Source organism: Cetorhinus maximus, chromosome 16, assembly GCF_964194155.1.
Source record: "Cetorhinus maximus chromosome 16, sCetMax3.hap1.1, whole genome shotgun sequence".
NCBI classification, from domain to species: Eukaryota; Metazoa; Chordata; class Chondrichthyes; order Lamniformes; family Cetorhinidae; genus Cetorhinus; species Cetorhinus maximus.
In genome coordinates this window covers 57,335,712-57,357,666 of record NC_135894.1, presented here as the reverse complement: position 1 = coordinate 57,357,666, position 21,955 = coordinate 57,335,712, and the positions used below count along the sequence as shown (strand labels likewise).

Sequence of the window (21,955 nt, the reverse complement as noted above, 5' to 3'; positions counted from 1 at the left end):
CAGCATATTTCATTTGGGCCTTACTTTCAGTTGACATCAGGAGCCTTTACATTAATGGCAGTTGTGATGAAAGGGGCCCTTTTTGGATTTAATTTATCTGGAATAACCTGGTATCTGGTAAATTGCATGCTGCTCCTGTAAAGAATATTTGCATGGAATTTGTAAATTGTACCAAAACGTATTACTTATTTCCTAGTACTTTGTTTAAAAAAAAATGCAGTCTGCAACGCTGCTCGTCTTTACTTGAGTGAACACTGGCCACAAGGCATGCTGTAGATCTCCACAAGATAACTGTCTCCCAGCCATTTTGCCCACCTTTTTTAAAGATGTTCCTGCTTCCTCTCAGCTTACTTTTTTCAGTGGGCAATCTCCTTACTGCTGATCCCATTCTTTTGTTCCAATCAATTCCTTTGTAAGAAATCCTTCCTGTTTGAATGCTGCCTATTCTTGCAGTGCAACACTGCCAAAAGCAGGGTAATGATCAAATGCTGCACTGCTTTCTTTCTCCTTCCCTACACTACATATTTTGTTGGAAACAAAGAAGTAACTTTGATGTATAGGAGTTTCAAGAACACAACATTATACAAACAGGATAAAAGGCCTTTGGCCTATCCATTACTCCTTGCTCCATTATCTAAGCCTGTTTTCAGTATATGATCTGGCCAGGTTTTAATCCTTTCAGAAACCTCTATCTCTCTAATCTTTGCAGAAGGGCTTGCTAGACATTCCTAGCATGGATTTCAGTATTCTATATGGATTTACGTTCACAAAATAAATATAACACACAGAGGAATGTTTAGTTACTTTCAGGATTATCTTGAACATTAATGGAGCAGTGCTGACAGAACTAGGCAATAAATCCATTGCATAAGTAACATAACAAAAAACAGATTAACTGGGCATTCTTCTTGGTGTTTTGGGATCTTTCTTGGTGCAGAATAGTTGCTGTGTTTATTTACATAGCTAACACTGCGCTTAAAAATAATTAACTCTACGTGCAGCACCTGCAGGCATCTATGGCACACATGATAAGACTCCATATAAAGCAAATTGCTTCTTTTCTTTAGATGGCTCCTAATGTGGGCAAGTTATTCCTCATTCAGAGTTGGTCTTGTGGCCTCTTTGAACTGGGTTTTATCTGCTATGTCTCCTAACAATTCACCTTGTCAAATTCCTTAATTACTTTAAAATCCGAGCTCCCTTTTTCTTTCTATAGATGATAATGGTCCTGAAATCTCATTGCAGCTCTCTCCACCTACTAGAACTTCAGTGGAACGCCTGGGATAAGTGACCAATTTTAGCCATTTGCATCAGTCAGTGTGTGGGGGTGGGCCCGACATGCCAGTGCGTAAAATGACGCACGATCGCGATGTTTCGTTCGGCGGGTGCGCATTGGAGTCAGCTGCGCGCCCGCCGATATTTAAACGGCCTATTAAGGCCATTAAGGCAGTAATTAAGGTAATTGTTTACACTGCCCGTCCACCTTAAGGTTGGCGGACGGTGAAAAAGCCAAGCAGCCTTCACATTTTTTGGGAAACCTCATCCACGAGCGGGATGAGGTTTCCTAAAGCTTTCATGAATTAAATTTTTTTTAATTCTGAAATATAAAAACATGTTCCATCTCATGTGAGGAGACATGTTTAATTAAATTTTCAATTATTTATTTATTTCAAAAGCGCTTCAATCTCCCGGAGGCAGCTCCATGACTCAGGGAGATTGATGCGCTCTTTAGTGCGCATGTGCAAAACAGCGCAGGCCCCGACTCTCCCTCCTCCCCTCGCCTGCACAGGTAGTGCTACCGCTTGCGCCTTATGCTTAATTGGCCTGCCCACGTAAAATGGCGGCGCGGAGCTGATCTCGGGCAGCAGTCAGCTCTGCAACCATTCCCGCCGAGCCCGCCCACCGACAGAAAAATTCAGGCCCATGGGGCGGAGGCGGGGGGGTGGGGGGGGGGGGTCACCAATTTCCTGCCAAAGCGACAGCAGTAGGTCAGGAAATCCATAGAAAATCGAAGTGAACATCTTTAACCTAGAGTTTCTCTTCAAAAATGTCATCACTTTTGCATATCTCTGGATTCTTCTGCTGCCTGTGTTATTATTTTTTCAATACAGACTGCACTTGAACAAAAAGCTCCACCTAACCATTCTTCGTAAATAGATATTATGTCAGTCATATTACACATAAATAAATGGCTGTCTAGAATGGAATTACATAAAGAATACTTTCTGACAAGATTCTTATCCACATTCCACCCGCATGGTTTAGTAAAGTTATGTGAACCCAAGGCTTGTTTGCTGCCATTAAAATTTAGCAATTATCTGATAATCGCTTGTAGTAGATTGAGGAGTTTTGCTTTAAAATTAATCTTACTGTTTGATGTAGAGATTTTCTGATGCCAGTTAAAGATGAAAGTTATTTTGCATGTTGTAGGGCCTGAGGGCGCAACAGCACATGACAGGGCCTGTAGTATTATCGGGTTACAGAAAAATTCACTGTCTTGTATACATCATAAGCCAGCAATATAATAGACATCTTAACTGACATCTTAAACCACAGAATTGTGCATTGAGTCAAAGTCCAAGCTTATGTTATTACTTTTTAATTCCTGTCTACCTTTTTTTATGTCCATATTTATTTACTTTTAAAATATCCAGTTATGTATTTTTTTCTTGTTTCGTCATGTTGTTATGTGTTATGCTTGTACAGTGCAAACAAGTGTATAATATTGATCCAATGACTAATACAAGTATATTTTCTTTGTATTAAGGTACTGGATACAGGCTTCTTTGTGTATATTATAAAGTGAGTTTCTTGTTTCAGGTGAGGATGAATTGCTGAGTCCTCCCCAGGGTACAAGCACTGGATTGGAGGAAGTGATGGAGCAGCTCAACAATTCCTTTCCAAGCTCCCGACGTAAGTAGATTTCAAATCATGACAGTACTGCTGAATAGCCTCACAAGCCGTTTGCCTGACAACATTTTGGATTCCTGACAATATGAGGGAGCTCAGTGAAGGTTGGTAAAATGGCAACAAAAATCAGGAAAACATCCGAGGTTACTGATGCTACCCGCTGATGTAAACTCAGCCCTCTCTTATCTTCAAAGCAGTTCTTAACCGCCCCCCGACTATGCCATTGTGGTATCGGCACTCAGCATTTCAACATAAATATTTTAAAAAGGCACCAGGATGGGAGCAGGGAAAGCTGAAAATGCCATTTTTACAATGTTTCAATGCACAAAATAGAGTGGTTATGATGCGATACATAGTCTAGTCTGATTAATTGGCAACAAATTAGTCAGAGTCAAGGGTGGATTATAAATTAACTGTGGCTGCTCACCATCAATTATGCTCATGCTATATCACAGGTGAGTAACTCAATAGTAAGAATCAGATGTACATATTAACTTTAAATGCAAATTATATTTATGTAGATGCCAGACTAGGATATCCAAGAAGCATTTCTGTTATGTTCTCCATTATGCCCTTATTGAGGTAATATTATTGTGTGTGATCATTTTTATTTGTGATTTTTTTTTAAATTACTTTAAGCTATTCAGAATCCTTGGGCAGAATTTTGCCTTTGTCGGACAGGAGCGAGTGGGAGCGGCCGTGTGAGTGACTGCCGCCCGCGATCGGGACCTGATCGTGATTTCATGCTGACAGGCCAATTAAGGCCTGCCCAGCGTGAAACGTGCGCTGCAGCGCTCAATGCTGCCTGTGTGTTGGAGGGGGGAGAGAAGGCCATGCGTGGATGTTCACACATGCACATGGGTGCATGCAGAAAAAGCTCCCTGAGGCACACAGCTGCCTTAGGGTGATGAAGATTTTTGAAAATAAAAAAAATTTGAAAAATGTTAAAAACATGTCCCCTCATGTGACCCTGTCACATGAGCAGGGACATGTTATGAATGAAATTTAAACATTTTTATTTAACTTTTAATTGCTGTTGGAAACTTCATCCCACCCGTGGATGTGGTTTCCTAAAAAATCCAAAGGCCGCTAGGCCTTTTCGCCTGCCCACCAACCATAAGGTTGGATGGGCAGTGCATAATTGAACTTAATTATTACTTTAATGGCCTTAAGAGGCCTGTTAATTGTTGGCGGGCACGCTGCCGACTCCCACTTCTGAAATATTGCACGAGTGCACGATGACGTTGGGACACTCACCTGAAGTCATCGCGCATCATTTTATGCTCGTTCGGATCGGGCAGAAAATTCTGCTGCTTTTTGCTCCAACAGTTGATGTTAAATGTCAGGCTGTTGCAAGCAAAGATCTGTAACTTTGCCCATAGAATGGAGACTGTCCATTCACTGATGACGAGCATTCTCAATGAGATCCATTTACTAAATTCCAGTGTCTCTCTGATCTGAGTTTTGTTTGTAACAAAACTGATTGATCAACCATTAGATATCACTTCCTGATTCTTCGTAGTTGAAGCCAAAAGAGCAGAAAAGTCACACTGACTGGCCCATGTCAAGTTACCTAGCCATTAACAGGAAGGTGCTACCAATGGTTTCAGTGCATTACAGTTTAATCAGAGAAAATTGACCAAGGTCCCTGATACTGGTTGAAAATACTTGTGTGTAAATGCATAATGAGGCTGCGATTGGGCTCAGTTGTGATTTCTCCCGCCACACCTACCCCTCCCCACCTCTTCCTTACCCACAGTTGAATAACCTGTTGACTCTAGGTTCGTTTGTGAAGGATGTTCACATAAGAATGACACTCAGTGGACTGTGCCCAAATAAGGTGGGGTGGGGGTGGGGAGCAGTGGGGTTGGGTTGGGGGTATCTGAAAGGAGATAGAGAGGGTGTGGTGGGGGCGGGGGGCGGGTGGGGTGACAAGAAATGAAGGAATAAGAAGTATTTGAAATAATCTGACATTGAGCTGCATGGTTGCACAGTATTTCTGTGCATGTAGAATCTCAGAGATGGCAGGGGTGTGTGATTTCACTGGCTTACAGGCATTGTAAGTGCCTATATGAAGATTTCATTGTTCCTTGTTTATGGATTTTGCTATAAGTATTAAACAAATTTCTTCACAAATACATTCACTACACTTAGCAACCAGAGCAGTTGTATATTTATTTAAAAAAATAAGTTTTATGAACTCCAGAATTTAAATTCAAAAATGGGCAGAAACATTTTGTGGAAAGCCTCCACTGGTCATGCCACAAAGTATCCAAGATCAGGAACACAGGAGCTGGAAGAGATCATTCAGCCCTTCAAGCCTATTCCACCATTCAGTTGGATCATGGGTGATCACATGGGGGTTCCCTAATTAGTATTTTTCTGGTTGATGTTCATACCTCAGCTAGTTTCAGCAAAGGGGATTGGATTTATAATGGAGATCTGCTGCACATCCTTACGCTGGTAGCCCAGTTGATCATTTCCAGGGCCAAGACCCAGGCATGGACTACCGCTCTGCTCTCTACCCCGACAGGTCCAACTTTCACCCAGAGCACCAAACATGTGGTTGACCCTAGGCCAGGACTAAGGAAACCCCTGGCCAACAAGTCGCACTCCAGCAGCTCTTCTGATGCAAGGAATCATGGCCAGAGTATACAGTAAAGAGGTTCTACCCTAAGCAAGGTCTCATATAGATTGGTAGCACAGGCCAGGTCCCGTGTGTCCAGCTTTCAGGCAAACTGTCAGCCTCAGCTGCAGCCCTGCCCAACTTAAAGCAGGAGAACTCTGCCAAATCTACAGATCTTTGAGCCCTGCATCTGTCTTTCTTCTGTTTTGCTTCAGAGTCAGTCTGAGCCTACTTATCTGAGGTACTTCACAAGTTTAAACTTCATGCAAAGCCAAAACTACTTCACACTGACGCTAAATTTATATTATTAATGCAATACTAAACAACCCATCTGGTTTCAGGAACTAATTTCTTTGACTGTTCCTAATTAAATGTTGCCATAATTGTGACAGGCAATTCCTACCTGCAAATATTGCAACATTGTACCCCCACTATAGTCCATTTCTGTTTCCTTTCCCAAGATTACATTGCATGAAAATCCAGATAGGGTTCACACTTCCTATTCAGAAACCCCTAATTCCTGTTATCATTACATACCCACAAAATTTACTTGCTGTTACAATTTTGGTTGTGCATTTTTGTCTGCATTTCCCACTCTAAATTACTGTTAGTATGTCCTTTTAATGTTACTGTTGTGTCATTGTGAGGTTGCACCATGTCGCAGTGTCGAATCTTGTCTTCCATCACCTAGCTTCTGAGCTGTGCCCACAACCTTACTGGTTTGAACTTTGAGCCCCATTCAATGGAATTTTAATGCCTTGTTATGCCAGCCTGACCCCAGCCTCACTCCTTCCACTCCAATCTTGCTGCTTCTCCAGGCTGCCCTGAACAAACTGCAGCCTGCCTGATCTGGGCTTTTGCTCTTTGGCTTTGGATAAATAGTTAAAAGAATAAACTAAGCCCCATCTTCAAACTGCCCACCCCTTGCTCTTTTGCCAGCCTGCAGCCAGACTCCATCCTCCTGGCTGCTTGGCTCCACTGCTTACTTGCTATCTGCGGTTACTCAATATTCTAGTTGTCAGTCCATTCTCTGTTTTCCTGCGCACACTCTTCTGAAAACCTCGTTCTTCTCTGATTTTTGTTCCCGTTTTAATTGGCCCCATTGTGTACATTTTCTCTTTTTAAAAGCCGCATTCTACAGGGTAAAAGATACATGAAGATTTTTTCCAAGAAGAAAGGAATTTTTAGGAACTGTTCCGATAAACTCAATATTGCTTTAAAACAATGGGCTGTAAATTCCTTGAAGTAGCAGTCAGCGTCAGATTGCCACTCCATGCCCAATTACCCGTGCCTGTCTCGCCCAACCTTCCGACTCAGGCCGGGTGAGATCCAGGCAGCGCAGCTGTCTCCAAAGCCCAGCTTGCAGTCCACCTCCATTGGATTGAATAAAGACATGTCTCCTTTTTTACTGCACTAACTGTCATAAACCAGATAAGTTTAGAGATCTGATTGAAATACACGAGCCAGGGAGAAGCTAAGTGCCTAGTGTAAGTGGATAATATTTGGGGTTGGATCGGAGGTTGTGAGGGGGGTGGGGGGGGTGTGGGGATGGCCATATCCGAGGGTAGTGGGGGAGGTCTGACATCGGGGTGGGGGGCGGGAGATGTTTGGACATCCAAGGGGGTGGGAAGGGGTCGGACATCGGTTGGGGGCGGGGTCGGACATTCGGCGGGATGGGGGAGTCGGGCAGCTGAGGGGTGGGGGATATGGGGGTGCTGGCATCAGAGAGTGATGGGGGGGGCATTGGACATAGGAGGGGGTGGTGTCAGAGGTCGAGAGGGAGGTCCAGTTGGGTTGTGAGCGGGGTACGGCCTGCAGGGGCGGGGAGGTAGGTGTCCAGTCAGGTCTGGTGAGGACAACAGGATGGCAAGGGTTGGGGGGTTCGGTGTTGTGGTCAGTCGGGGGTGGGGTCAGACCAGGTCGGGGAATGCCAGGCCTTGGGTGTGGGGATGAGTCGGGGGGTTGGGTCGGGTCAGGGGAATCCCATGGAGTGTCGGGGGGGGGAGGGGTTAGCTGGGGGGTGGGGCGAGTTCCCTGTGGGGGGTGTGGGGGTAGTCCCTGGGAGAGTTGTGGGGGGGTTCCAGGGGTGTGGCAGAGTCCCCTGGGGGAGGGGGTGGGTGGGAAGCCCCTGGGGATGTGAGGGGAGTCCCCTGAGGGGGTCAGGGGTGTGGGGGGAGTCCCATGGGGGAGGGGCTGTCTGTGCCTTTACAATATTTACCCAGAAGTTAGAAGAAGATTTAATTCTTCTCACCTTTTCTGTGTAACTATTTGTGTAACACAGCCAGAACCATCCGAAGTTTGTGATTTAAGTTCTGAGAGGGGTTCCCCAGCACATCTTTGGGGTACTCCCCAAATCCGACTCTGAGGAGCTCGGAAGTTACGGTCCAGTAAGTCCTTGGATTCATCATAAGCAACAGCATGAGAGATCTCCTCATGATTAAAAATGTATGTATAGCTCTTGTCTTCCTTTAACAGAAGGTTCTGTGACAAGGATGGCAGCAGCTCCCAAAAGGGCTCAGTATCAGCCAGCTGCTATCTTCCTCATAGCTTCAGAAATGTAATTTATGTGGATTTTCAATAGGCCTTCAAGAAGGTACCACATAGTAGACTTACAAGTAGCATGAGGGAACAAGTAGCAGATTGGATAGCAAGCTGGCTGAAAAACAGAAAAGAGAGAGGAGAGATTAAAGGTAGTTACTCAGACTTGCAGAAGGTGGACAAAAACACCTGGAAAAACTCAGCAGGTCTGGCAGCATCGGTGGAGAAGAGCACAGTTGATGTTTCGAGTCCTCATGACCCTGTTCTGTTGAAGGGTCATGAGGACTCGAAACGTCAACTGTGCTCTTCTCCACTGATGCTGACAGACCTGCTGAGTTTTTCCAGGTATTTTTGTTTTTGTTTTGGATTTCCAGCATCCGCAGTTCTTTGTTTTTATTATTGCAGAAGGTGTTTCACAAAGATTGGTGGTGGTGTTGTTCACCGTTTACATAAACAATTTAGACTTGGGAATGAGAAGTACAATTTCAAAATTTGTCGATTATATCAAATTAGGGGCTAATGTTAATACAAAATAGACTCTCAAACTACAAGAAGATATTAATAAATTTGAAGAATGGGCATATAATTGACAAATGAATTTCAATATACATAAGTGTGACGCGATATAGAATAAGGAGGCCATGCAAATGAATGAGAGGAACAATGGGGCTTAAGGGTCCAGATACACAAATCTCTAGGGTTAGCAACACAGGCTCATATGGCCATAAAAATGTGAACAAAGCACTGAGGTTCATTTCTAGAAGGATAGAATTGAAAGACAGCAACATTATGGCAAAAGGTTAAGAAGGATTTACCCAGAAAGTGGTTAGAATGTGGAACTTGCTCCTACAAGAAATATTTGAAGCAAAAAGCATGGAAACATTTAAGGGCTGCTAGATAAAAAAAAAGGCTTGCATTCATATAGTGTATTTCACAACCTCAGGATGTCTCCCAAAGTGCTTTAGAGCAATGAAGTACTTCTTGAAGTGTAGTCACTGTTGCATTGTAGAAATAAGCACAGAAGGCAGAAAGGAATAGAAGGATATATTAATGAATGAGGTTAGATGAAATAGGGTGGGAGGAGGCTCATGTGGAGAATCCAAACTGGCATTGACCAGTTCCTGTTTCTGTGATGTACATTAATTCCATGTGATAAGGGGCCATAAGAATTGGAAATAAAAGAAACTGTGTTTCAACTAACTGTTGTAGCAAAAAATTGTTACCATACAGGGTAAATTTATTGTTCATATCACTTTTTTATTCCTGTTTTTTTTTAAAAGATACATTTATTGCAGATGTTTTAAAATAGCATTTCTTTTTAAGTGATTTTCAAAAGAAATGCTCATGCTGAGTTTCTCTTAAGCATTCACAGTTTCAGTTTGAGACCAACATGATGCTAAGCTATTAGAAAGTATTGCTTTACAATTTTAAAGAGGTTTCTTAATTTTAAAAGAACAATAATTTGCATTGATTTGGTGTCTTGAACGTGAAAAAACTTTTGAAGGCTCTTCACAGAGGTGTGAGGAAAATAAAATTGAGCGACAAAAAGGAGAGGTAATGCTGGGTAGCCAAAACCTTGGTCAAAGAGCTGTGTTTTAAGCAGGAGTGAGAGATGTGGAGGCGGAGATTTAGGGAGGGAATTCCATTGCATGATGCAGAGGTAGATAAAGCTTTGTCACCAACTGTAGAGTAAAGGGATACACTAAAGGTAGTCAGAGTCCAAGTCATAGGGAGTTTGAGGATTGAAGGGTTGGAGAAGGTTACAGAGATAGGGAAAGGTGAGGCCATGTTGAGATTTAAACACAAGGAAGAACATCTTTGAATTGAGTCATTGTGGAACTGGGAGCCAATTTAGAGCAGAGGGGATGAGTGAGTGGGACTTGATGTGGGATGAGATATGGACGGCAAATTTTGAATCAGCCAGAATTTAAAGGGTGGAGGCATCATGTTGTAGGGTGGTCGTACTATTAATGATAGAGTTGATCTGCAGCCACTTCTTGAGTGGAAACTTTAAGTTTATTTACAATATACTCAGTAGCAACTACACTTGTGCTTTCAAACTCCAACTCTAACTCTACACTGACTGCTGAGGAAACCCGCGCTACTCTCCTATTGGTTACTACAGATCATGTGATCTTAAGTATTATTCTTAAAGGTACATTGCACACTAAATAAAACCATAATTACTTTAACTCAGCTATACATATATTTACAAGTACATATTTTTCAAGACAACATAATAATTGGGTAAGGAATTTACAAATTCAGTCTTTCAGGTGGTTTCCTGGTATGTGTGGAATGTCGCAGCTCCACAACTTCAGATTCTTTGTCAGAAACCTCCTTTTCCGGAGTTGCCTGAGCAACTTTATTAACCATCAGTTTGTAGTCTTCACAAATTTGGATGCTTTGGTCGGGCTTAAGGACAGAGACTATGGGTGCTGCCCATTCTGAGAACTGAACAGGTTGTATAATGTCCAGTTTCTCTAGTCTGTTCACTTCAATGTTGGCCTTTTCTTGCAGGGCATATGGTACCAGTCTCGCCTTCAGGAAGCGAGGGGTTGCTTCTGGATCCACATGAATCTTGGCCTGCAGGCCCTGGATTTTCCCCAGTTCATCCTTGAAGACGGTCACGTACTTTCTAAGTAGCTCCGGTAGCCCACTGGCACTCAATTAGAAAATTTCAGCCCATTCTAACTTCATCTCCTTTCACCAATTTCGCCTCAGGAGGCTTGGCCCTTCACCTGCTACCACCATCAAGGGTAGCTTTGTTGATTGGCTTCCATAATGGACAGTTAATCTGTTTATGCCTTTTACTTGAATGTCTTCACCTGTATATGTTTTCAGCTTGGCATCTGATTCTTCAAACCTACTTGATGTTCACCATTATTCAAATGTCTGTAGGTATGTTCCCCAGTTACCTAGTGAAAGGTCCCGTGTCCACTTACATTCTAACAGGTTTGCTATTTACTTTCCCTGTGACAAATATCGGTTCTGTCTTTCCAACTTTCAGATTAAATAATGAGTAAATGTCTGAATTTGTTGTTTTAGGCACTTCTGCACTGTAGATTTCAATGGGCTTCTTCTTTTGTTTACAAGCCTGCTTGAATCTTTCCTTGCATTGCCTCATCATATGTCCATATCTATGACAATAGTAGCATTTGATTTTTTTAAAGTGCCAATCGCTAAAAGACTGATTTCGCTGCTAAGTTATTTTTCTTTTTTCTTCGGCTAGTGGAGGCTGTTTCCCGCTTCTCGGCACAGTATCACTTTTTCGCGCCTCTTCGGCTGAGATTTCCCGCCTGATGTGGAGGGCGGTGCCATTTTGTGTACCCTGTATTGCTTTTGAATCTCTTCTGCGCTTTCCATGGCCAGCGCTATCTCTAGCGCCTTCTTGAAACCCAGGTTCACTTCGGACAATAATCTTTTCTGAATAGTGTCCTCTTTTACACCACACACTAAACGATCTCTGAGCACGTTATTCAGCTGAACTCACAATGTTTCATTGGCGGCTTCAAATTTGCCACTTAACACACAATTGCCTCACCCGTGGCTCTATTTCACAAATTTAACCTGAAACTCTGCATCGTGACTGAGGGCTTTGGTTGAAAGTGGCCCTTCAAGAGGTCCACCTATTCATCGAAATATTTTGAATCTGGAGCACTGGGTGCCGTCAAACTTCAAATCAGACCGTAGGCTTTGCTCCCACAAGTACTCGAGGACCGCTCGCCTCTTTTCCCCTGTAATCTTGTTCACTTGAAAAAAGAACGAAAGGTGTTTTGTGTACTGAGACCAATCATCTGTGGCAGGTTCAAAAGGATTAATTCTCTCAAATTGTGGCATTCTGAGAGAGGATAATTTCCTCAATCCTGACACAGCTTGCTACTTACAATCATTGGGTATGGTGCAGTGCCGATTTTTTTTTTGACTTGATCTCTTCTGTTCAATCCTGTTTTATCCCCATCACCAGTTTATTGTAGGGTGGCCGAGTTGTATTATTAATGATAGAGTTGATCTTCTTGGGTGGAAACTAATAAGTTTATTTCCAATATACTCAGCAACAACTACACATGTGCTTTCAACTCCAACTCTATCTCTACATTGACTGCTGAGGTGGCCTGCACTACTCTCCTATTGGTTACTACAGATCAAGTGATCTTCCTTAAGTATTATTCTTAACGTACATTGCACACTAAATAAGACCATGATTACTACACATCATAGGCTAGCCAGGAGAGCATTAGATTAATTAGGTTTGGCAGTCACAAAAATATGAGTGAGAGTTTCAGCAATAGATGGCTGTGATCTTAGAGTTAGAAAGGAGGCACTCTGTGGAATGGATTAATTATGATCCCAAGGTTGTGTTCAACCAGACAGAGTGGCCAGACAGGGAAGTTGGAGTCAGTTCTGAGGGTACAGAGTTTGTGGTGGAGTTCAAAGAAGATGGCTTTGGTCTTCCCAATTTTTAATTGCACGAAGTAAATGCTTATCTAACGCTCGATGTTAGACAAGCAGTCTGTCAACACAAGCAGTCGGGGGTCAGGGAATATTTGACAATTTAGAAATGGGTATCACCAGTTTACATGCAGAAACTGACCCACTTTGTGTGAATGATGCCTTCAAGGGATAGTATATAAATGAGGAAAAGGAAGGGCTCAAGGATGAATCCTTCGGAGACCCTAGCGGTCACTCCAGGATGGAAAGTGAAATGATTGTGGGCCAGTTTCAGATAAAAAAGAGTAGAAACAAGCAAGATCCAATTTTAATTATTATTATTATAGGCATTATAATGATGTCTGTTAAGGTTCCAGAGCTCTATGAACCACCTGCACAGATGATCAGTCTTTGTGTGTGAATGTCAACAGGATACTTCACTATATTTGTAGATATGTAAAGAGAGGATATAAACACACTTTCTAGCAGAAGTAGCTGAATGGCAATCTGGAGCAAGGATTCTGGCTGATGCTTGCTCTAAATTGACAAGTAGCACCGAGGTCAATAGTAATACCCACCAATACCCAACTCAGATCAGCTGACTCACTGACCAGAGATCAAACCTGGGATCTTCCTGAGCTGTGTAGCTGACTTACCACACTGCACAATGCATTTACCAGTGATCAAAGAAGCTCCTTAGATTTTTAATTTAAAACAACAAATGTCTAAATGGACTCATAGTAAGACCCGGATCATAACATAATGCTCAGCGGTTTCATGTTCTCTGGCAATGTACTGGTTAATGTATTCGCATAACATTAATGTACATAATTAAAACAGTCATTAAGATAGCACGAAAGGAATTTTACATGAGCATATTAACCAAGAGCATTTGCAAAGGAAATTAAACCATCAAGCATTTAAGAATTGATTCTCTATTCAAATGCCATCTTTTCTACAAATATAAAACTGTTAACAGTATTTTTATCCGATTGCCTTTGTGATGTTGTTAGTGTCATTTTTACTTCCTTTACTGGGACAATGGCTGAGGGGAGGACAGATTATCTGAAATAAGCAGATACGAATAACACTCATGGAGGAATTCAATCCCTGCTTCCCCAGAGGGATTTTCTACTGTTCTTCATGCTGGTTCTTGTGTTGTGGAATGAATTAGGCAGCTGTTAGATCCATGCAGAACAGCCGATGCCATATTGTAGGCTACCTCCGTATAAATGATTTATGTAATGGGGATTGGTATTGCCATGTGGGGACAGGATATTTTCTGTAAAAGGTCTGGTAAGTTTTCTTTAATGAAACTAATACCTATTTGTAAGAGTAACCTGTTAAGTAGATGTTTTATTTGTTATAAAAGTGCTGTATTGCTAAATGTGTAGTAGGTCCAATTTCTTTTACACTTGCAGGTAATTCCCTGTAAGAATGGAGGTGGGAAGTACATCTGCACATGCCTGAACAAGTCCTTGATGATTAGTTTGTGTATTTTTGAGAGAATGAGCTTGTGTGTGCTGATCAGTGAGTACTGTAGCTGTGTGAAATGTTATAAATTACTGGTGCATACTTAAAATATTTTTACAGGCTGGTTGAAAGTGAGAGCAATCTACAAGTCAACATTAGCTTTATTAAATAACTTTCCAATCGAAAAATGCTAGAAGATGCTGGTCTTGTATCCATGACTTGTGATTAGTCCTAATAGCCTTGTTTCTTATATCGAGGCAGCATTGCTGTGTGTGCTGCTAAGGAGTTACGAAGGATGCTGTTGTATATTTGAAGAGATTGAAGGTAGCTGTTTATGAGCTAAAGCAAGACTAATATAGTCACTGGTGAATGAAATTCAAAACAATGGAGTAGAAATTAACCTGGGTCCGTTTCCAGGCCCAGACCTGATGGTGTGGAGGCATGAGGAATAATTGGGGTGAGCTACAGCATTGGTCACATCACCATAGGCATCTCATCCGATAAAGAAAACCAATTGATGGCCAACTGCCTTACCGGCAGCAACTCTGAGCTAAGTATTGTGAGAAAGGTGTTGGAGCAGGCTGCAGTGAGGGGCTGGAGGTGATTTGCAATATCTCTGGAGTTGGGGATAAGGTCCTGTTCTTCCTGCCTCCATGGAAAGGGGATTTAGAAAACAAAATTGCTTTGAACATATATTTTATTGGTTGTCACTAGGGCTCCTGAAGAATTCTGAGCGGGTGAGGGTTGATGTCTGTCCCACTCATCAGGAACTAGTTTTGAAAAGGAGGCCTTCAATTGGTGTTAGGACCTTATTTAAAATATTGAAGATGTTGTTTCAGGTATGCACTTTGGGCGCCTGATAAACGGAGCCCATAACTAGCCTGTCCTACTGCTAAATTGGTTTGTTTTGCTTCCATTTTAAGCTTACAAATGGTTGCAACGTATATCAAGTTAGATCCCATCCAATCTAGGGGTTCAGGTGAATCTGGAATGATTTACGTGCGCTCTTAGATTGGGTTACTTCCTTCAATTCACTTACAGGTATCAATTGCACTTGTAATATGTGTCAGATAGAATTCTGTCCAAAATAGTTTTTCTTCCTGCTACAGCAATTCATTTCTTTGACAAGGTTTTAATGTTACTTGAGTTTGAAAGCAGTGACATAGAACAAAGCTAATTGTCAGTTTGTGATTTATGAGCTGAAGGTATATTGGGTCACACGACCTGCAGAATTACCTGTTTTCATTTTGCAGATGAAAGCACTTGTCATTGTACATATTACAATCAAGTAACTGTAAAAGTTGGAAAAATTGCCCACGTTGTCAAATTTGCAGAATGTTGTTTGGCATTTAGCCTAATAAACAGAGAAATGTTTTCACTGAGAGAGATGTAATTCTGTAATATTTGCTCCATGATCGATCCTTTCTAGTCTTCAGTTCACAAACTTTAGATGTCAAACAGTGACCTCACATCACTCAAGCAGTAAAGGATTGTTCCAACTTCAGTTGTTACCAATTATTACAGTAAAGATTTTTCTAATTATGAAGTGGGTAGTGAGATTATAACTGCAGCGAGCACCAATATTATGTATATCCTGAGTTAATGGAGTAGCCAGCCATGAGATTTAGAATTTGCAAAATGGTCTCTATTACCAATTAGAAAAAAATTGAATGTTAGCTTTGTTTTGATTGGATGGTTTCAATAAAATTGCTGAGTCAGAAGGGAAATATGTTACATTTAAATGGTATCTGACATTGGGTAAGTTGGTGCTGTATATATAAGAGTGACTTCAACACAACACATATGAGCAGCATTTTACCCAAAATTCTAAGGAAAAATAATAATTACAAATATGAGCCTTGACACGAATGTTTAAAATCTTTAACAGAGGCAGCACACGCAGTTTTTCCAGTTATAGATTTTAACACTCTGACTGGGAGATCTGAATGATAACTCTTGATGGGCTACGGACAGGGATTGGAGCTGATTTTACATAAATTCTTTTTGCAAGATTGCCTCATCGGAGAAATGCAAAGAAAATGCCAGGTTTGGTGTAGAGTTAGACTGAGAGAAATGTGTGGGAAAAGTATCCATAAAAACAGCTATGTTGCAATAAATGCCCCACAGTAGCAGTTGCTGCTGTAAGTGATAATTGGTTCAGTTGATTGCTAAGTGAGAAACTTGATGGTTCGAGCTCTGTCTGAACATGGTCTGCACCATGTGCAACACTGGCATCCCAGTGCAGTGCCAAGGAGGTACTGAAATATTGGGCAATAGTGTCCTTGAGATAGGATATTAAAACCTAATCTGTGTACTCTGGTGAATGATAGATACCAAATCACACAGTATCAATTAGTTTTCCAGTACTCTGTGTAGAAAGCTCCAATTAATACATTTCTATCCCCTAATGATGGCTCTTAATCTAAGACAATTCAGAACTATTGTTTTCATTCACGTATTCAGTTGGCTGCATGAAAGTGTTTAATTCTCACTGTTAATGTGGAACAGTACATTCATCTACACTGTTGGTTCTTCTTTTTCCTTTTCTTCCATCTTTTCTACCTATCACTAAAGTGAGGGATGCCTCTGGAAAGCAAGTGAAAGAGGTTGGTGAGACAAACTCACTGCCAGAGCAATGCTACTTATACAAACCTGCTTCTTCCATTTGTTACTGGCATGTGCATTAGCTGTGTATTTATGTGCATTTCACACATGGCATCAGCGTTCAATACTAATGGGTACAGGTCTGTACTATTGGCCCACTGGTGCAGTTTTCAGCTTTTAAAAATGCTCCCTAAATAACAGCAACTAATCAGAGGTTGTCTGAGCATGCTTTTTTTTACACTTGTGTGGTATTGTGTGAAGAATTTTGCCTCTGTGACACTCCATTTCACGTTCATGTGGAGCTTACACTATTCGTTAATTTTAAATTCATATGGAAAAAGATTGACAATAAACTAACTGAACTTTTGAGAGAAGAATTTTTATCCATAGCTGACAGCTGACATGTTGGGAGAGATGTATATTTGCCACATTGGGAAACCAAAGCTATATAATTGGGTGATTGGAGTTAACAGTTATGCATCACTCACCCAGACTCTGGCTGTCTCACACCATACCATGGAGTTGCCTCGCTTGACAGTAAAGATCCCACGAGAAACAGAAAAATACCTGTTAATATGCATTGACAAGATGTTTCTTCGTGCTAGGCATAAAAATCACAAGTGAAATGAATTTTAATAATGTGATTAATTGTACTTTGTAATCCTGATTATGAAGGGCTGTAAAAGCCAGCATAGAAAAACAGCAAACTCAGACCAATAGCTTCCAAACAGCTCACATAGCCCCAAATAAGCTACCTTGATTATAATCTTATGACGTGGAAACAAATAGCCACAAGAGCTGTATGGCTCATGTTGGAGGTGCGCCCAGCATTCCTTCACTTGCACTGGAAAAAACACATTGTATGTTCATGAAAGTCTAAAGGGAGAAATGCAGTTGCAAGGGCACAAAATTTGCAATCAATTTCGTCATTTGGAGGCAAGGGGTTGGGGGATCTGTCTGAGACATGTTCCCCAGAAAATGTTGGATTGTTAAATCAGTTTTGCTGACAGGCATTCACTTCAAAAAAACATGAGCAATAAACCCACTCTCCATAGATTTCTTTCTGCAGAAAACCTGTTGTGAAATCGGGTGTATCAGAAATAATGCAAAGCAAATTTAAAAATTATATTCACAAAAGCTGGAAGTATTCACCGTTAGCAGAGTTCACAGGCCAAGTGTGCACTGGGATCCATTTGAAACTGAAATTGTCCTTGCTGTATTTAAAGCTCAGCTTCTTGCTCGTCCTTCATGTAATTAAACAAATCTTTAAAATATGATTTGCCGCTTGACTAATTTTCTTTATGTTTAACAATAAGACAAATAAACTTTTTAGCTAATTTATATATGAAATCTTCACTATAATGACAAATTGTTTATTGGGCATGGGAAACTGTTAAATATCAGTGAGGTTATGAATCTCCTTTCAACCACTGCTGCCAAGTGAAGCAATCATAATTATCAGCACCAGGGCATTCTAACCCGTGCTTCCTGTTTATTACGTGGAGTACCCAGTGTTAGCAAAATAAAAATCTGCCTTTGTGTTAGTTTATTTGTTTATGTAAAATTGCACCTTCTTTCCAGTATGTTTACACTGCTGCCAAATGTTTAAGTTCTATTTTAAATTTGATTTTTTTTTTAATATTTCTTCCATTAAAGAAAAACATGAGACTCTTGGCATGTACTTCAAGAAATATAATCTAATTTGTAATTTGATAAAAGCCATTTTTTCCTAAATTATAGATTGTTTTGTTACATAAGATATATATATAATTCCTCCTTTCAATTACCTGAAAAGAAAAGCATGAGTATAAAATATTCCCAGTAAACTTTCAACAGCAGGATTTCCCCTGTAAGATTCTCTGAATGTCATGCCATCTACATATTAAAAAAAAGTTCTCACTAGTGTGCATGGACTGCTTAACTTTATTTAGGTTGATTTCCTTGAGATAACACAAATCGGATGGAACACGTAACCAAGAATCTTTTTTCAAAAAACAAGCAGCAAAAGTTGATTCAAACTGAAAATGTATCATTTGGCAGTTCACTAAAACAAAATCGTGATGTTATGCAGCAGGAAAACTGGCACTTATTTTTATGGAAAATAATGGTCATTTATGGTAATCGCCATCTTTGCAGGTCTTTGCAGCAGTGGGCTTATCTTGTAATAATCAAGTCATATGGGAATGTCATGGGAACGGTTTATTTGAACACAACACTGGTTGCTCCCTGTAAAGCTTTGCAGAATGAAAGATAGTATTTTTATTGTTGACCTTTACTGACCACATTCACAATGGTCAAAAGTCAAATCTGTTTTAGCTATAGATATTCCACCCAGCATTTTGGCAGGTTTTGATAGAGTACAATGAAATACTCAATATACACCAATTCCTTTTCTGAGTTAGTCATAGTTATAAGTTATTCATTTTTAAACCAGCTTAGTATAGGCTGAAAATGTAACAAGTAACCTAAATTTTGTCAGACAACACACATTACATCAGAAAACCCCAGAGTTATGTTTCCTTTCCTAGTTCAGGGGCAATGAGGCCAGGTGTAGCATTGCCAATAGCAACAAATTCAACAGTAGCATTTCTAATGGCACATCAGCTGAAATTAGTTAACTTAAACAAGAGAATCAAAGCTGATGCCCTCTTGGTTTGCCATCTTAGTACCACACATGGGAATGGATTGAACCACTCATCCATCAAAAAGCTTACAAATGTACTATTCAATTGGAGGGAAAGGACTTGTATGTTAGAAGAAGTTCTGCTCCGCTTTGATTTTTGATCAATAAAATAGAAGTCATAATAGGTCAGCAAAAGGAAAATTATCTTTTTTTTTTCAAAGTGTCTCTGAGTTAACATTTAGCTAATTCCCTAATTAAATCAAAATTAAAAATCATGATGTCATCTCTTGCTTTCTTAAGTACCAGTCATCTTACAGCATTCCAGTTGATCTTTGATTATTCACCAAATAGTCATAAGATGGGTGGGAAGGGGAGATGTAAAAGTGAAGTTCAGTGCTGCCTTGCCCATATGCACCAAATGTAAAAACCATTGGATTAATTCAGTTTTAGCTGTAACCCTTTGGATTTACATCTTAGTAGAAGACATCATGATTTCTAAAGTGTTTATAAAATTCACACTCATCTGCTTATGATAGATATCATAACCCGCTCATCTAGAGATGCTCAGCCCCTGCACTCCAAGGCTGTAAAGGAGGGGTTAGCTACTGCAAGGCCTGTCCAAAGTGAATCTGGTAATCACCTCTGGTTTCTTTACTCTCTGCAGGTAACAATGTAGGCAGTCTCTTCCATATGGTGGACGACCTGGGCCGAGCAATGGAAACCTTGGTGACGGTCATGACCGATGATGAGACAGCAGAGTAACCAGATGTGCTTTATCACAACATTGGCTTCAGATGTCAAGCATGGTTTTTATATGTTCATACAAAATATAAATGGATTAGACCGTACAGGTTTACAAGTTTAAAAAAAAGAAAACATCTATTTTTTTGTGAAAGGTAGTGGTAATATACCGTAGATTTCCGTAGTTTCCTAAGTCTGTTATTGTTTTGTTAACAATGGCAGGTTTTACAGTTCTATGCAATTGTACAAAAGAATAGAATGAAAACATATAAAATCTTGGTAGCTACATACCTTGCCATTTCTTTTTATGGAGCGTGTTTCGGATTGTTAACTTTGTAACAATTATGAAGATTGTTCACTAAAAGGGTGCTTTCTTACAAAATATACATAATTTTATTGTTTATAAACCCCCATCCCGAGAAGAAGACAATTTTGAAATTGTAATTGTAATTGCATTTGTCTTTGCATCATTACAGCTCTAATCATATAAGCAAAAATGTCCATGATCAGTGTTCTTTTTTTTTCTTAATCAGTAAACTATTGTAGCACATAGCAGTACCAAAACTCTTTATCTGACATTCATTCCCAAAGCTCCATTTTATTTTAATGAAATGCCAGGAATGAATCGCTGCATCTCCCAGGAACTCACAATCACTTGAGCATAACAATCACACATTGGAGAGCCCTTATTTGTTAGACATTAGAGATTTTGTCTACAAAAATCAATCATTAATTACCATGTTATTTCTACCTCACTTTTTTGTTTTTGGGTAAATTTTAACAGATTAAACACCATTCAAAAATGCATAAATTTAAAAGTCAGATGCATAAATTCTTCCAGCAGACTTCTCGAATTAAATAACGCAAATTGCCTCTCCATTATCGGACTAAAGTTTTCGAGAGCATATGTGGCTATTTGTGGTTACATGAACTTTCTAAGGCAAAAGTTGAACCAACTTTTTTTAAGATATCATCAGTTTTCTAATCCGTTTAAATAAGGTACAAACTAAGGGTTAGTTTACTACAGATGTTGCTGCTAAACTAGGTATTTGCTTGCAGCAGCTGTGTTCTCAGTTGTGATTTCATTAAATAGAATATTAGTTTTTTGGGGTGAGTCAGAAAAAAGCAGATGCAAAATATGAATTACTGTTACCTTAAAAATATCACAAGAAACATTTGAGTTCACTTTGTATGACCTGAATGTATTTGACTATGGAAGTAATCAGTATAACTTGGTGCATAAATATCACTATGGCATGTTACGTCATTTTAACCAGTATTGTTTGTTATTCAAATATCATCATAATATATTGCATTATGCATTATGTTAACATCTTCAATACATATACTAATTGTTTTGTAAAGTATATTTTCCTGCATAATCACCACATACCAAGTTTCCACACAATATATGCCTTACTATTGTATTATATATTGCTTTACTGTGTATACAAATAAAGCACGCAGTTATATTAATCACCCTGGTTCTTTATTTACAAGTTGTGGTGCAAAGCATGATTTGGTTTCAATCTTAAAAACTGTATTGCTAAGAAGAACTGTTGATGGTTATCGATTAGGTTATGGTCAATAATGATACTTTGTAAGGTGCTGATTTCCCCATTCATCAATTTTTCATAATACAGCTATTGTATTTACCATCGGCTGTGGTGAATCTTGAACTGTTGTCAGAGTGTTGTGGGCTCAAGTTCCATTCCAGTCCTTGAGCACAAAATTTTAGGCTGACACTCCAGTGCAGTACTGAGGGAATGCAGCACTGTTGGAGGTACTGTCTTTTGGATGAGCTGTTAAACCAAGGTCTCATCTACCTACTCAGGTGGACATAAAAGATCCCAGGGCACTATTTCGAAGAAGAGCTGGGGAGTTAACCCCAGTGTCCTAGACAATATTTATGCCTCAACATTAACAAAACAGTCAACATTACAAAAACAGATTATCTGGTCATCATTGCATTGCTGTTTGTGGTAGCTTGCTGTGTGTAAATTGGCTAC

General features: G+C 40.2%; 1 protein-coding gene across 7 annotated transcripts in view; it reads left to right on the top strand.

Annotated features, from left to right (window-relative positions):
* Positions 1–21,422, top strand: part of dmd (dystrophin) — a 1,945,510-nt gene extending 1,924,088 nt beyond the window's left edge. For 6 of the 7 annotated variants that reach the window (XM_078559857.1, XM_078559853.1, XM_078559852.1 and 3 more), the window contains 2 exons: positions 2,821–2,913; positions 19,870–21,422. In XM_078559857.1, the coding sequence (XP_078415983.1) occupies positions 2,821–2,913; positions 19,870–19,967 (191 nt within the window). In that variant the 3' untranslated portion in view covers positions 19,968–21,422. Of the gene's footprint in view, positions 1–2,820; positions 2,914–16,552; positions 16,585–19,869 lie in introns of all 7 variants that reach the window. The other variant, XM_078559858.1, reaches the window with a different exon arrangement.
* The last annotated feature ends 533 nt before the right edge of the window (positions 21,423–21,955 follow it).